This window comes from Frieseomelitta varia, unplaced genomic scaffold (assembly GCF_011392965.1).
Source record: "Frieseomelitta varia isolate USP_RPSP 00005682 unplaced genomic scaffold, Fvar_1.2 scaffold_215, whole genome shotgun sequence".
Lineage (NCBI taxonomy): Eukaryota > Metazoa > Arthropoda > Insecta > Hymenoptera > Apidae > Frieseomelitta > Frieseomelitta varia.
In genome coordinates, this window is record NW_025109917.1 from 1,494,725 (window position 1) to 1,512,275 (window position 17,551).

General features: G+C 37.9%; 2 protein-coding genes across 5 annotated transcripts in view; both read left to right on the forward strand.

Moving 5' to 3' along the window:
- The first annotated feature begins 72 nt into the window (after window positions 1–72).
- Window positions 73–2,957, forward strand: LOC122527334 (dihydrolipoyl dehydrogenase, mitochondrial). The gene is made up of 7 exons (XM_043651416.1): window positions 73–256; window positions 632–917; window positions 992–1,358; window positions 1,444–1,788; window positions 1,854–1,945; window positions 2,014–2,339; window positions 2,408–2,957. The coding sequence occupies exons 1-7, from the start codon at window positions 212–214 to the stop codon at window positions 2,471–2,473; spliced, it is 1,527 nt and encodes a 508-aa protein (XP_043507351.1). The 5' UTR covers window positions 73–211; the 3' UTR covers window positions 2,474–2,957.
- A 201-nt stretch (window positions 2,958–3,158) lies between these two features.
- Window positions 3,159–17,551, forward strand: part of LOC122527326 (dedicator of cytokinesis protein 3) — a 48,956-nt gene continuing 34,563 nt past the window's right edge. For 2 of the 4 annotated variants that reach the window (XM_043651402.1, XM_043651403.1), the window contains exon 1: window positions 3,161–3,440. In XM_043651402.1, coding sequence (XP_043507337.1) covers window positions 3,404–3,440 — 37 coding nt within the window. In that variant the 5' untranslated portion in view covers window positions 3,161–3,403. Of the gene's footprint in view, window positions 3,441–17,551 lie in introns of all 4 variants that reach the window. The other 2 variants (XM_043651399.1, XM_043651401.1) reach the window with 2 other exon arrangements.

Consider the following 17,551-nt stretch of genomic DNA (forward strand, 5'->3'; position numbering starts at 1 on the left):
GTCATTTCACGTTGCATAATGGATCACTAGCGCCATCAAGCAGTGCAGGCTGTAAAGTATATAGCGAACGATATATCGAGTATCGAATTATCAGAGCTCAGGCGAGTTGGATGATATTGAACTAACCGGTAGTGCTCGTTTTTCACTGCCGAGAGTTTGTTCTTTTTTTGAACCCCCTTTATATTGGATAGTAAAGTACATCACAAATAAAATGATGCAAGCTAGCCTTTGGAGTTTGGTGACCACTTCTGTCAGAGTAAGTTAAGAAAGAAAGATACTTACGAACAAATGACTTCGTGGATGCATCACAATCACCTCAGATCATACATGTTAGTCTATTTCGTAACATTTTGAAGGACAAATGCTTTTTGTTGCATATAGTATTTCACTAGTCTGCTATTCGTCTTTGCTGTCGCCAATATCTTTTAAATAGAGACATTCATTAAATGTTTGAGGAAGCAGAATTGGTTTCTTCAGTTGATTATTCAACGTAGAAAGTACATTCTCTCCTCTTCATTGGTTATGTCACCTACTTCTGACTTTCTCAGAGATGAAGGATCGTGGGTCCAACGATACATATAAATGGAACATATACAAATATAGGAAATAACTTTCTCCTTTTTTTTGTTAGCCAACATGTGTCAAACGTATTGTACCTGGCTTGACAGCTGCGCAACAACGCAGATATGCCAGCACAATAGAAGCGGATCTTGTAGTAATAGGTGGTGGTCCTGGTGGATATGTAGCATCGATTAAAGGAGCACAATTAGGAATGAAAACTGTTTGTATAGAAAAGGGAGAGACATTAGGAGGAACTTGCTTAAATGTTGGTTGCATTCCATCTAAATCTCTGCTGAATAGTTCACATTATTATCATTTAGCACATGCTGGTGAATTGAAGAAATTTGGCATTTTGGGTATACTTTTAATTTTTTATCTTTCCTCTAAACTAGTCAATTTTATTGTTACTAATTTTACTTCTCTGTTTCAGTCGACAATGTAAAGCTTGATCTTGAAAGAGTAATGGAACAAAAACGAAATACAGTGAAAGCTTTAACAGGTGGTATTGTTGGTTTATATAAAAAGAATAAAGTGGAATGGGTTAAGGGTCATGGCAAAATTACTAGTCCAAATCAAGTAAATGCACTTGGCCCTGATGGTTCAGTGATTAGTACAATTAATACTAAAAACATCATAATTGCCACTGGAAGTGAAGTCACGCCATTCCCAGGTCTAGAATTTGATGAGAAACAAATTATTTCATCCACTGGATGTTTATCATTAAGTCAAGTACCCAAGAAGTTCATAGTAATTGGTGCTGGTGTTATTGGGTTGGAATTAGGCTCAGTTTGGCAGAGGTTTTTATAATGAAATTTTATAGTGAAATTAATCATACAAATCTTAAACGAGATCTTTAACTGCTTTATTTTTCAATCACTGTAGATTGGGCGCTGAAGTAACAGCCGTTGAATTTTTACCAACTATTGGTGGAGTAGGTATTGATGGCGAAGTTAGTCAAGCGATACAAAAAATGTTAGTTAAAGATTCATGGAATTTTAAATTGGGGACAAAAGTTACTGCAGCAAGAAAACAAGGCAATGACATCATTGTTTCCGTTGAAAACGTGAAAGATCCTAGCAAAAAGGAGGAACTGACATGCGATACACTTTTAGTCTGTGTTGGCAGAAGGCCTTATACAACGAATTTAGGATTAGAAGATTTAGGAATCGAAAGAGACGAAAAGGGCAGGATCCCTGTAAACAACAGATTCCAAACAGTAGTACCTTCGTAAGTGTATATCATTTTTTTACAAATTTTTCCATCACCATGATTTTATATAAAATTACACCTAGGATTTATGCTATTGGAGATTGCATTCATGGGCCAATGTTAGCTCATAAAGCTGAGGATGAAGGTGTTATTACAGTTGAAGGCATTGCTGGAGGTAATTAGGAAATACATATCAATCTTTCTACTTGTATCATGAGAAATTTACAAAGATTGTGGTTTCAGGTGCCGTTCACATCGATTATAATTGTGTACCTAGCGTGATATACTTACATCCAGAAGTTGGTTGGGTAGGCAAATCGGAAGAAGATTTAAAGAAGGAGGGCATCGAATACAAAATTGGGAAATTCCCATATTTAGCAAATTCGAGAGCAAAAACAAATGCTGAGACGGAAGGTTTCATTAAAATCTTGGCGGATAAAAATACAGACAAAATATTGGGCGTACATATGATATGTTCATGTGCCGGTGAACTGATTAACGAAGCAGTTCTTGCAATGGAATATGGAGCAAGTGCAGAAGATGTTGCAAGAACATGTCATGCACATCCGGTAAATAGTTGGACGATATTCCATTGAACGTTGAATGACAAATGCTGATTTTATCATTGTTCTTACAGACATTCGCAGAAGCCTTCAAGGAAGCCAATTTAGCTGCATATTTCGGAAAACCCGTCAACTTTTAAATATATGTATAAATAATTTATGAAACAATATTTTGACTCATCGTAGCTTCGATCTAGACTACGTTCACTTCCAAGTGTGTTTGAAACGTGTCACGCTGCACGCTAGATTTCATCATCGTTTAATTACATAAGAAAGAAACTGTAAATAAAAATGTAAGAGAATGAAATGAAAATATCACATCTTTTATAGTAAATTTACTTTCATTGTTTAATTATTGTATTTATTATAAATAAATAAATCACAGTCCATCACAGAAACATTCAACAGGATATAAGATTTACGATACGTTTCAGTAATCTCAAGAGTATATAGATAAGTTTTTATGACGTTACTGTCGAAATTTCCTTTCTCGGTTTCATAAAAACATCCGTCCCGACTAAGTTTTACTTAATAAAATTTAATACATTTGTAACGATATTTAATAACCAAGCGAATATGTTACTGTTATTTTTATTCAAAATGAATTGAACAGTTAAAATCCTAGCAGATAATTTCAATAATAACGAGCTGGATAACTACATGTAGTATACCTTTGTTATCGAAACTGCTCGGTTAATCAAATTGCCTTGTCACCCGATCAATTCAGATAAACCAGATTCTAGCGTAACGTACAAGCGTCAATGTTATAGAGATAAAATACACAGAAAGATAAAATTAGAGTGCGTGAGAAGCTAATGGGATCCGTTCTCTGGCTAGGTACGTTCCTGAGGAGCACATGACCGGCGCAGCAGTAGCAGCGTTGCCGGCAGTCAGCTACGACTCGCAGCGGCCATCGGCAACGTTGCTCAGCAGCAGGGAGAGAGAGAATCGCGAGGGTGGCACTTGTGCGGCAAACACACCCAATGTTTGTGTTTTCGAATTTTTCGTGATACTACTGTGGCTGGTGGCAGTTTGGCAAGGCATGTAGCGCCGTCGTCGAGCCGCTCGAGATGTGGACGACGACGAAAACAACCAAATACGGCGTCGGTGAGTTCTCGTAGGTGTTCTCTCGCGATTAATGCGCGGCATCGACCCCGCGGATCTGTCAAACCACTCGTGTCCTCTTGGTCCGTGCGATTCTTCCACGAGTTTCACTCATGTCGAGCATCGCTGCTTAACAATCGGCACCGTGTCACGGTTACGTGTAGCACACGGTTCGCCGCTGTTCTCTACTCGCGCGTCAGGCATCTCAGCGTCAATGATTCGATCAACGAGCGTCTTGAGGTCTATCGGCTACACGCCGCCTAATAGCCGCTCGAAGTATGATGCTGCTGCTGCCGTGTCGTGGTCGTGTCGCTGCATGAACTTGTATACATGTATATGTGCCGCTATTTTGTTACGCGTGTCTCGACTTCCATTCATGCATTGATCGCGGAGGAGTAGCAAACAGAGTCCGATAAAAACGTCTACTAGTTACTAATTTTACGCTTTTCTTTCTCTGTCCGTTTATTTCGTTGCACGTGCATCGGTACATGCATCTTGAAGAGTATCTGTATCTCAAAATTAGTAGAAAGTAGTAGCCGCAATCGACGAAATTCAGACCATCGACTTTTGCAAATTTTCCTTGGTCATCGATGACCGCCGTCCGAGTCGTTGAACCACAGCGTGATCGAATTTTAATGCTCGAGCGTAATTATTCGAATATCGATCGATTTATTGTTAATTACTCGTCCGAGTCTCGCCTTTGGTAGTCAGCTGTAGATGATTCTTTGAAACGTGAGGTTCGCTACTCTGGAGTATCCTTGAATTACGATCGTTTAATTTTGTTTTGTCTGTTTCGTCTGGGATACGCAACGTCGACGGACGCACACCCGCGCGCATTCCCTGCTTTGATGTTAATTCCTCTACAACACACACTGTCCATGTTTATCGCAGGCGGATGTAACATCTTTGTCAGCCAGACTGATTCCTTCCCTTTTTGTTTATTCTTTTTTTTCTTGCTGCTAATTTTCTTTCCAAGTACATGCAATTACATGATCCAATACTAAATACTCGGCTTTCACGTTCTATTCTATTCTACGTGGATAAAGTTGTGGACGAAATCTCTAGGGATTTTCCACTTCGAACTTTCCGTTGGAAAAGTCGCCGACATATATGGCTTAATAGAATGCACTCTTGACACGTATTGCTCTGGAGAGGCGCAACGACCACGAGGAGGATGAAAAACGCGTGTGAAATGCACGGGAGGAAGTGTCGTTGAGATTCGAACGTGCTATAAACGCGACTGCGAAACCTTTGATCAAAAGACTTTCATTTAAACCACGTATCCTATTCTGGCTACGTAAAATCTGCATGACAAAGGAATTGCAGATTTTCTCCTCTCTTTCTCTTCTCCTCGTTGTTGTTGTTTTTATAGAGGAAAGAAATACGTATCGAGGAATATCGGAGATGAAACGCCGATAGAATAGATAATCCTTGGAAGAAGAAACGAGGAAAAAACAATTTCGAGAGCCACAAGACCTCGCGAATCTTTCGATCATGAATTCTTACGAATACGAATATCGGACTTCGAGCCACGTGAAAAATTATATTTTATCGAGGAAATGAAATATATATTCGGTTGCACGTGACGCTTGTTTGCACCGAATTAATTTCGCTCGGGGCAACAATTGAAACGCCGAAGGATCAATTGAACGCGGTATCCACGACCAACCGGAAACGCCGCCGCTGCTTTGAATTGAGCGGAAAATCGCGGCGTGTCTGCGTCGTGGACCGAAACGAGTCGGAAAAAATCGAGCAGGGTGTTTAAAACACCGATTGAAATTGTCTATCGCCTGTTCGTACAAACGAAACTTTGCCTGAAACCTGAGGAAGGGAACGCGTCACGAGAGCCGATCAACCTTTGATTTCATAAACGTACCACCTTCTTTCACGTTCTCGCGATTAAAAACTTGCGTTGACGCATTCCGAACTTCGCGTCGCGACTTCCGCACACTCATCGCGAATTTTTTTTCAAGGACATTCCGCTAATCGCGCTCTTTGTTTCAACAGCACGTTTGAAATAACAAGAGAGCCACGCAGTGGATACACGTAGTATCAGCGATAAGACTGTCGATGGATTTAGATACGATCCTCTCGTTTCCGAGACACAGGTATCTTCCTTTCTGCCGTAAGAAAATCTGTAAATAAAACTGGCTTATCGCACGCGGTCTTTTCCCGCGTGATCTTGAATTGTATCTCTGTAAAAAGTGAAGATAAAAATCGTGTCACACGCGAATCGTCTGTCATCTTTATGAATTCGAAAGTGGAAATCTCGAGGAAAGATTCAAGTACTTTTGAAATTTCGCGCGTTAAAGAGCGAACGTCACCTTTCGTCATCCTTTCTAACAATCGGGGCGTTAGTATTTCCTCCGATCCGATTGCCACATTATGATTAAGCAATCATCCGTAATCTCACGGAAACGTCGGGCGAGAGCGCGTGGTAAGTCTGGCTTAGTGTGCGATGCTTTTCAAATTAGCTTCAACTAGTTATTACGTTCTATCGTGTAACGTTTGAGAAACGTTCGACGCGCATTCGAAAGAGTTTACACGTGTATCCTGATCTGAAAACTTTCCAGGTATTGATTCTTTTTCTATTGTTCTTAAAGCAACGTTTGCAAAGAAATCTGTTTTTTTTTTTAATTTTTTTTTTTAATTTTTGAGATATCACCTAAACAAGGTGTGACGGGCAAACTATAAACTCGTTTTGAGAGAACTGATACGATATCTCGATAGACTGATTGATTTCAAGCCCCGCATATGCTTTCAGCAGAATTGTCCAGCAACTGTCCCAGCAGGATACCATTTTCATACTTTTTTTTTTATCCCGTATTTTTATGGAACACCGAAAAGAAAAAATCGAAAGAAAGAGAGGCTCGATCGGTTGTTTGATCTCTCCCTTTTATATCCAATCAGTTCTTTTATTCCTTTCCTTAAATCTATCGATCGATACGTCATTCAAAGAGTCATTCAAACACGTCATCTATTCTAATCTAGAACAGATAGTTCATTAGAAAAAAATTGATTCTGATACAGCCGACGCGATAGCTCAAGTTCCAATTGATTGACTTTCGAGATTTTACACACTTTCCTTTTAAAAACGCCGAATCAATGTCGACCGAATTAGGGTTGTTAAGAAAAATCTTCCCTTCAGAGAACCCAAGGCATCCCAATTACCTGGTAGCAAACGGCGAGTGTCGGAGTGATTTGCATCAGGTGGATCGAGCAGGCACGAAATGTCCTTGTCGAAGTGGTCCGAGCCACTTTTTTACACTGGATCGTCCGCTCCGGTTCTGTTGTAAAAGGTGCAAAAATCCATTTGTCCAAGTGAAACCGCAATAGCCATTTGTATGGACGACGCGACGCGATACGATGAAAACGAGGCTTGTTCTCGCGGTTTTTCTCTCCGATTGTCTCTCCAATACGCGGAAAATTCCCGTCGATTTTATACAGACAAACACAAAGAAAAAAAAGGGGGGGAGAGAGAGAGAGAGAACTTGAAAGAGCGGTCAAAGAACGGCAGGAGGCTTTATGTTGCTTTGTGGCCATCGTCGTTTATTATTCCTCTTCCGGTGAACCGTTTCCCAATGGAGGCAGTCTACTCTCGAGGAAACTGTGCCAAAGAAACGTGCCTCTCGTCGCGACGTTATCTCACAATTGTCTGATTTTACTTTCCAACGACGTCTGCAACGCGAATAATAAGTGAAACGAAGGGTCGTCGAACTCTCGTGATAACAGCCGGCTCCAATCGAAGCCGCTTTAAGGTACGTTTTCACGAGATAGTAAATCTGTGACTGTGACGTGATTTTTGATAAATACTCGCACCTTCGTGGACAAAACTAATTATGGAATCTGTTCTGCTGTACCGGGTACCACTGTGCTTTACATTAATGTTGTAAAACCGAATCCGGGGCTAATAAAAGTCTTGTCTAGTCCTTAACGCTCGAACTCTTAAACTCGAAGACCTCTGGATTGTACACAACGATGATTGTAAACAATGAAATGTTACGTATGCCAATGTCATTGTCTATTTTGATCTTAAGAACATTAAGAGCACTGAAACCTAATTTTTAAAGACTTGAGTTTTGTACGATAGTAGTCCTAAAAACTCAACCCTTGACTAGAAACGCCCTACCGGCGATTAAACCGTAAAATTTCTGATCAGTAAGACAAAAAAAAAAAGAATAGAAAACTTTACGATATAACAAAGTATACGAGTTTTTATTTGTACATTCTACGAAAAATCATTTAGATTTCTAAAACTGTAACACTGTTTCACACCTGTAAAATGTCCAACAAAAATTGCAAATTGTCATTTCGACCAATTTGGTAGTTGTAGTGTTAAGGTCTTGAAACTTCGAACATTCGAGTTTTATATATTACTTTAGATATTTCATTTTCAGTAAGAATTAGCACTTGATCATTTCCGCTGGTTTTGGAGATATGAAAACATTTTATTTACAAAAGTTGAGTACAGTATAAACTCTATCGTTTAAAGGACATAGAAATCCAGAGACAGATTATTCTTGCGTTTACACTGTCCTCGCCTTTCGTTCATAGATTTTACAATATTAAAATCAAAACGTCTCCTAAATTAATAATATTTCGATGCACATAGGTCGATACTCTTTTTCAATAAAAAATGTGGAGCTTTGTCGACTAATACATAAAAAGTAAAACATGAAGATGAAATTTCTGAAAACTCTTCAACTTACAAAGAAATTAATTAAATTAATTAAATTAGTCAAAGAAATTACTATAAGTATATTAGTATATTAGTATAATTTATACTAATATATTAGTATATATTATACTATATTAGTATATATTAGTATATATTATACTATATTAGTATATTAGTATATATTATACTATATTAGTATATATTTGTATATATTATACTATATTAGTATATATTTGTATATATTATACTATATTAGTATATATTAGTATATATTATACTAATATTAGTATATTAGTATGTATTATACTAATATTAGTATATTAGTATGTATTATACTAATGTTAGTATATTGGTATGTATCATACTAATCTATATATACTAAATATATATTGGTACTATCATACTAATATTAGTATATTGGTACGTGTTATACTAATATTAGTATATTAGTATATTAGTATAATTGCCAGAAATTAGTATTAAAACCCCCTTCATACTGAACGACTTTTGTGAATGAACGCCTTGGGAAACAGCGAAGATAATCAAGTACCATTTTTCTTACTGAAAGCACACCCTGTGCATTTTTGCACACGCGCAACGTACACATTTTGCGCATCTACCTCGTACAGACTAGGTCAGAGTCTTGAATTTTAGGTCGGGCCAGCGTACAACGTAGACAAAGTGTCAATAAACCTATTTCGTTGGTACAGAGCTGCGTCCGCGGCGCAATTAAACTATAATCTTTCAATCGTCGCAATTTATCACGGGCGATACTCTCTCTCGCGCGGCTGCGTTCTCGCGCATTGTTTCTTTCGCTGATTAGCATCGCGCTAATAACGTTGGTTCGTTGGTGGCATCGACGTTTTCCCCGCCGTGTAATTCCGCCTGACTCTCTGAACTCGCGGATTCGAATCGCCCACGCTTGTTTTTAGTCGGCCAATTGTCATCGGCCATTGCGGCCAATTTCCCAACGGCCTAGAATAATCGCAACGACTTCACGCTCACGTCCAAAGTTTCGTTTGTTTCGCAAACTTTCGGACGTTTACCAGATCTTTTTCTTTCTTTTTTTTTTTTTTTTCACAAAAGTAATTAACTTTGGCATTGCACAGGACAGGCGACTGAAAAGTCGTCTTTCTTTCGCGGGACGGCTTCTTTAATAATTTTTTAGCTGCAGGTTGCAAGGCAGATTTCATATTAAAATCCCCAAGATATACAGGGTGATTCTTGCACAGCTAAAATAACTTTTAAATTATGCTTATGTCTAATGAAAAATTGTTGAACACAAAAGTTGTGTGATTTTAAGGGAAATATGGCGTATCAGTTTTTCGTGTTGAGAGGTTTCGAAATTTCCAAAGTAATTTTTTTTTCTTTTAATCGTAAATCGAAAGAATGTTAAATTCCAAGCACCACGTTGGAGCACCGAAAGAAATGTAAACATCTTGCATGTACAAAATAAACAGATTCGCAAAAAGAAAAAAAAAAAGAATAACAAAAAGGAAAAGAAAAACATGGTTCTTGATGTATCGTTGTACAGAAATTACGCGTCATTGTTAAACATTGTAAAACAGCCAGATATTTGTTCGTTTTTTCTTCTCAACTATTTTATAGATTTCAACATTGCCACAGTTCAATTACTATCATATATGGTTCTAGTCTCCGAGATTCTCCGAGGAGAGGAAAATTCGCTCCGAACGCGGTGAAACGATTTTCCGATCGTCGTAGTCTGCCTCGTGACAATTGCTCAATTAACTCCACCTGACGTAAGCAGTTCGCTGCCTCACGGCGAAACGAAACCTCGCTCGCCGTCTCTTGGAAATGATATTCCACCGAGATATTCCGATCCGAGATCGTCACGACGTTTATTTCTATTTTTATCAGAGTCATTCCCGTTCTTCATTCCGTCCTCGTTGTTCCATTCCTGCGCGAGAAACGGAAGACGGAAATAACGTAGGGAAAAATTGGGAGGATCGATCGGAGCCGAGGGGCCGAGGTTCGATTTCATTTCTCCCCCCCCCCCCCCTCGAGGTTCTTTCTGCGATCCGTCTTTTTTAAAAAGGACGAACGAATAAGTGGAGACGAACAGGCCTCTCAGGGATTGGAAACGCGAACGAAAATCAGTTTATCGAGCATCGCCGAGAGCGTTGTCGTTCGAAGAGTCACGGATAATCGATACACGAGAGTCTTCTCTCTACATCGGGAAGTTTTCCCGAGCCGGGTACACCGTGGAATCGAGCGAGGCATATCTCGAACGTACATCTACCCCAAAGGGACGTCGATAACGTGTTGTGTGCGTCTTCCCAGATTTTCCACCGCGATAATTTCGAAGCTCTGCCAGGTATATAGATATTTACCGATTTCCACGCTCGACTGAGTCGATTCAAGGAAGACTTCGCCTCGATGGGAACCTTCGAGGGAACTCGTTTTATTAATTCTCGGGGAAAATCTCGTCGTAGGACTTGCCATTTGAAATAGCGTAGTATTTCCATTGCATTGTGTGAGCGCGCATGTTTGTATTTTATATAAATATATAAATTATATATATTTTATAAATATAAATTATACATTTTATAGTATATTTTATTTTATTTATTAGTATTATATATAAATTATATGTTTTATATATATTTTATTCTATATAATAATATGGAATATTTTATAAATATAAATTATATATTTTATATATATTTTATTCTATATAATAATATAGAATATTTTATAAATATAAATTATACATTTTATATATATTTTATTCTATATAATAATATAAAATATTTTACGAATATAAATTATATATTTTATTCTATATAATATAGAATATTTTATGAATATAAATTATACATTTTATATATATTTTATTTTATTTATTAGTATTATATATAAATTATATATTTTATTCTATATAATAATATATAATATTTTATAAATATAAATTATATATTTTATATGTATTTTATTCTATATAATAATATATAATATTTTATAAATATAAATTATATATTTTATTCTATATAATAATATAGAATATTTTATATTGCATATTATTATATTGCATACTATATTCTACATTATATTCTTTATATTAATTTACATACATATCAAAATATATTTTATACAGTTTACTTTCTCAATTTAATTTAATTATATATAATATGTTTTCAAAAATTTAGTCGTATAATTTATTTCATTTAATTTAATTTTCTTGTACACTTTATACAACAGTACATCTGTAGACACCCGATATGATTTTTGATGTTGAAACACGTTATATAATAGAAGCTTGTGTTCTTCATTGTATTATTAACGTTTCCTTGTACTCTGCACTTCAATCTCTTTGGTACAAATGTTATACCGTAGTCGCCGGTAGTCCTGGTATTAATCAGGACGTGTCGTGCGTGGAATCCGACGTTTCTTCCCCCGAAGTAGACGAGAAACGAGGGGACTCTTCGGCCCATAGAGGCAAAGCTCGCACTAGGAGATGACGAGGGTGGTGTTCGATCGGCAAAGGATGGTTTCACATCTGAAATCATTGTTTACGGTTTCTTGCGGGTCCGTTCTTGCTTTTCTCTGGCGTCTCTCGGCGCTGATCATGGCAAAAGCGTTACAGCCCCTTTTTCTACCCCTGGTCGGGAAGCATTTTGACACGCTTCGCGTCCACCACGCATGTGTGCACGCGTTTCTAGGGCGACCTGAAAATCTTTGCCTCTCTCCTTTGTCCTCCTATGGCCCATCGATTTCTTTCTTCCCTTTTTTCCTTTGCCACTCTCCCGGTCGTACCGATCGATTTTACCACATCTGCGAATTCCAAGTTCAAACATTCATTTCAACAAACTTCCCAACGATTGCGCTCAGACTTTGTCTAATTTTAGACAAAGGCGTGCCATTAATTTTAAGCGACCAATTAACTCGGACAAATACGATTCGGGAAACCGGTTGGACGATAAGAATTATACTCGCGATCGCGTGTTGCGTAATTGCTCGCCTAAAAATGATCATTTTCCTTTTCGTTGGAAAAACAGACCGCTCCTTGATATCGCGATCGTGCAACAACGTTCCACACCCGGTAAAAGCCGATAAAGCACGGTCATTTAGCAGATATCAGCCTTTGATCTCGTTTACTTATTCATTTATGCACGCACGCACTCACGCAATCACGTGTTTACCGTGCTGCAGTGTCGACCTTTCCGCTATTAACCCTTTCACCCTGGTCTTCCATCATTTCTTACATATTTCTTCTTCTTTTCTTTTTATTTTTTTTTTTTTTTTCTTTTTCTCGTCTCTCGAATTGTAGAAACTTGTTTTCTCTCTTGGCTGCTGGAAACTATGTTTCGTTGGCGAATTGGCAACAAGCTCCACTCTGCTAATCAAATTTTCCAAGGCTAACGAGTTATTGGCTCGCTACCCCGACGAATTACCGCCGCTTCTTTTAACCACGAAAGCGAATATTTTGGCAACTACACCCTGTCGTTGGCTTCATCTTCCAGCGACCAACAACCGATCGCTCGATCTCCGACTCCGTGAAATTATTATTCGGCAAAAAAAGTTTTCCACTCTCTGTGTGACGCAAGTAGGTCACCAATTTCCAAACTCGATTTTCTCCGGTCTTCTCTGACCTTTTTTCGTTGTCTCGTGCCAAAAGAGGATCTTCCAAAGTTCGATCGTCGCCCACGAATTCTAACCCAGTTCTAGCAAAGGTGAAGTAAATATTGCCTCTGTCGCGCAACGTTAATTTTCCAATTCCGTTTTCGATCTCGTACAGAGCGTTTCAAAATTATCGGCCAGCGTAGCGTGGCGAACGAAGGGCAGAGGGAGGAGAGAAAACACGGATCCCTCGCGAACGTTTCACACGGGAGAGAACGGGAGTTATCGATTTAATTCCCCGGGAAAACTCACCGAGGGGGGAGGGGAGAGGGCGTTTGGGCAAGGGACTCTCGATGCGAAGGTTTCGACGTCTCCCTTTGTTCGTGTCTGTCAGCCCTTCGAGAAGCTACGACAAAAAGAAAAAACAAAATTCGCGTAACATGAATGTACACACATACATATATATATATACATAAATACAGCGGTTCGTAAAAGTGTTGGTATAATAATATATATATAATATATTAATATATAAAATTAATAGAAAATTTTATTTCTATAATATGAATTCAAATCATACACTTTATCAAGTTCAATTTTTTATAATTAAATCAGTTAAATTACTAATTAAAAATAAAAAAATACAATAACTATAATATAAAATAGTAAATAATTCATTTAAATTTGTATAAGGATATTCAATTATTTGTTTTCCTAATCATGTTAATATAATAAAAATATTAATGAATATTCAATAAATATATTTATTAATTGGATAAAATTTTGTATTTTTTATATTATTATTAATACAAGGTAAAAAAAATAAAACAAAAATAGATAAAAATGGTACATTTATCGTCACCTTTCATGGACGTATTTCCAAATATTCATTTCAGACTAAGATTTAAAATTGCAAAAGTTTGCAGGAGGCATCTCGCGTGATGCGAAACGATTCAGAATTAAGTGTTCGTTTCAACGAGTGAAACATATCTCCAAATCTCAAAACGAATAAATGTTCAACAAGTAACAATACATACTTGTATTATTAAAGCAATACAAATGCACAAGTAAATAACATTTCATGGAAATGTGACTGTCTACTTCTGACTTTATTTCACTTTTATCAACACTGGGTTTACGTCAATTTGACGAGTTTCTGATTTTACGAGCGAAATTGGAACAATTTTTACAATCCTCTCCTGGCGATTTTGGTCGATTTTTGGAATACATGTGTTTTTTCAAATCTCTAATTTCGAAGTCGCGTGGTTTCATTCAGTCGTCGACTTGAGATATAATTGAGGTATACAGGAAACGTAAACCTGGTGTTAATGAAACTAACGTCTAAGGACAAAAGCAAGCATCGTTAAATTGTTCAACGACGAGAAAAAAAGAAATGGACGAAAGTCTAGACATCAGTGTACAGGGTGTCCATAAAGTCTCTTTACAATTTCAGAAATTCGTTACAAAGACAAATGAAGAGGCAGATAAGTGGAAATTATTACGAAATGAGACGTATATATTTAAGTTTCTTTTTGCCTCATTTAACACTAGTACTACCAAAGTGGTGAAAATGACAAATTTATCATTTCTGTTATAGATATTTTACAGACGTGAAAACACTGTATTTTTAAACATTTAGATAATTTTTCGCAAAATATATAAATGAAAGCTTATATACACTGTATTATTATAAAGTTCTTTGACTTTGTTGTCTCTGATGGAAATTTTATTTCAATCATCGGCAGTTCTAGTGTTAATACACCTCTATATGGGCACCATTTTACCCTTTGGGGATGTTGTTGATAGATTGTGGTAGACTCTTGTTCGTAGTTAACTAAATTTATTTGACTAGGTTACACGAAGACGCGGTGAACATGTAGACGATCGTTTTATGTTCACGTCGCGGGTATATCGATCAGTCTCTTCTGACTGTCCGAATTCTTCTGTCTGCTCGCTGCTTTCTTCGCTATTAGGAAAACTCGATCCCCGTCTCGAACATCCCTAATTGCTCGAATCGTTTTTGAGTTTTAGCCAATTAGGCTGTCACGAAATTGCGCCGCCTACACCTTGCCTTCGTGACGCGTTTTCTCTGAGAGTGGGGCTGCGATTTCGCCGTGACCGATTTCCCTGAATTATCGCGATGTAGCAGGGTTTCCTCTGGGCCTCACTTACTTTCTCCAAGTGTTTTCCAGATGCAGATCTGAGTGGCCCTTAGGAGTCCTAGGAGTTTACGACGCTTCGCAGAAATGCTATTGTGGCCGAATTTCTAAAACCATAAGTGCTGACGTGTCTGATCTTTACGCACTGTAAAAACTAAACTTGGCCTTCGCAATTCAATAGCGTAGGCAACACGTGAGTCGTAAATTCCCCTAACTTTTTGTCTTTTCTCCGACATCTGCCAGCCGCTACAACCTCAAAGAAACTTAAATATATAAACGTCTCATTTTGTAATAATTTCCCACTTATCTGTCTTTGTAATAAATTTTTGAAATTGTGAAGAGACTTCATGGACACCCTGTCTTTTATTCTTATTGTTTCGCTGTTGTGGGCGTGTGCAAACACGCGTAACATTCCACGGCCGGTCGTCTGTGAACCGCGATGCGTTTCTACGCGAAGCGCGCGGCTAGAGACACGCTCATTCGGATGCGTCTCGCGTGCGTTTCTCCGTCGGAGGACCGGAAGCTGGCTCGTCGTGCGTGCAGCGTCACGCGTATCCGGTGCCCCGGAGTTCGTTTATCGAGGCCCAGCCAACTTCCACGAAAGGCCACGATTCTATTCCCCGCCTTTAACCCTTCTTCCACCAGCTCCTTACGCTCTCGCTCCTTTCCAGCCGATCTTCAGATTGTTCTGTCTCGAAAAGGAACGACATTTGTAATTTTAAGAGGTTTATTCTACGTTGCAACTGTGGTCAAGGATGCTTGATGGAAAAGATAGTCTTCTCTTCTCAGCACACGACGTCTTCTTATATATTTTTGTTTATGGCGAATCGAAGGGAGGGGGGGAAAGAACACAGATGATCAATTACTGGAATTTGTTCTGATGAATAAGTAGGTCACTTGAGATCTTTTAGATCTTCTGAGCCTCAGACAACAAAAAAATTTGTCAACGACATAGTTTACATATTTTTTTATCAGTTCAACCTATGTTATTTTTCGAGGACATTCGATTAGAAAAATATATTTATATTAATGAAAATATAAATATTTTTTAGATACCAGTTCATCAATATCTGGTTTGATACAGGTAGTGGCAATACGAAGAGTATCTTCAAGATGCTCCACTAAAATTTTTCTTCTTATTTTATTTTTCGCGTGCTTCGTATGGGAAAAAATCTGTTCGCAAATATAAGTACTCCCTAAAATATGCTTGAATATATTTTTTTAAACAGGTAGTTTACAAAAGTCTGATAAAGACAATTGGATAAATTTTTCCTTGGGTTGTGTATCTGTTTATCTCGATGCATTTGCATGTTCGCTGGCAACATATTGATATCAACTGAGAGTGGAGTAGCAAATATGCCAATCGTTTAAAATAAAAAATATTTCATTGGCTCTTATTATTTGTAATTAATCACTCCAACACTAAATTTAAAAACAAGGTATGATTATTCACGATTAAAATTATTCAAATAATAAAATTCTTATTCAAGTACTCCAATTTTGATTATACAGCGTGAATACGGTCTGAGGGCCGCGAGTTGGACCTGCTTTAGAAGGACTATTACTGATTCAGTATTAGCGTTGACAGCGAGCCAATATTGTCAGGCCTCGACTCAATTTGTCCTCGCCCTCTGTTTCTCGAATATAAATTCCGAATTCTCTTTGAATTTACCTCTAAATATAAGTCTGAGACTTTATATTTCAAGTTCATCGCGTTTTCCCACGAGACTTCCCATTCAATTTCATCTCTCAGTCAGTCACCTTTGCCTCGCGTTTTCCTTGCAAACGTGAATCCTTGGATGTGACGTAATCTAATGTAATAGGCCAGGACAATACATTTCAATCTCTCTCTCTCTCTCTTTCTCTCCGAAGAGACGAACACCGTCGAGTATCAAGGAAATTTCGCTTCCTTCCCAATGGGGGCCATCTGCGCCACGAATCATAATATTTGCAGGGCGGTGCGACGCGGTCGATACACGGATAAAGGGAAAGAGAGAGAGAGAGAGAAAGCAAGAGCGAGATACTCACGTTGCGTTAGTCGTGTCGTTCAACGACACATATGTACTTGTTCCAAGCATCGCGAGAAAATAGAAAGGAAAAAATGGCACCTCCTTCGCATGGAATCTCTAATATTCAATTTTTCTTCCATTCTGCTTTGCAGCCGTTTACAATTGACAAGATAGTCACGTTAGTCGTGTCGTTCAACGACACATATGTGCTTGTTCCAAGTATCGCGAAAAAATAGAATGAAAACAATGGCACCTCCTTCGCATGGAATCTCTAACATTCAATTTTTGTTCCATTCTGCTTTACAGCCGTTTACAATTGACAAGATAGTCACGTTAGTCGCGCCATATGTATTTGTTCCAAGTATCGCGAGAAATTAGAAAGAAAAAAATGGCACCTCCTTCGCATGGAATCTCTAACATTCAATTTTTGTTCCATTCTGCTTTACAGCCGTTTACAATTGACAAGATAGTCACGTTAGTCGTGTCATATGTATTTGTTCCAAGTATCGCGAGAAATTAGAAAGAAAAAAAATGGCACCTCCTTCGCATGGAATCTCTAACATTCAATTTTTGTTCCATTCTGCTTTACAGCCGTTTACAATTGACAAGATAGTCACGTTAATCGTGTTATATGTATTTGTTCCAAGTATCGCGAAAAAATAGAAAGAAAAAAGAAAAAAAGGAAAAAAG

Coding starts and splice junctions, on each gene's coding strand:
- LOC122527334 (XM_043651416.1), top strand. CDS start 212: ATGATGCAAGCTAGCCTTTGGAGTTTGGTGACCACTTCTGTCAGA. Junction 257..631: donor TGGTGACCACTTCTGTCAGA/GTAAGTTAAGAA, acceptor TTTTTTTGTTAG/CCAACATGTGTCAAACGTAT. Junction 918..991: donor GAAGAAATTTGGCATTTTGG/GTATACTTTTAA, acceptor TCTCTGTTTCAG/TCGACAATGTAAAGCTTGAT.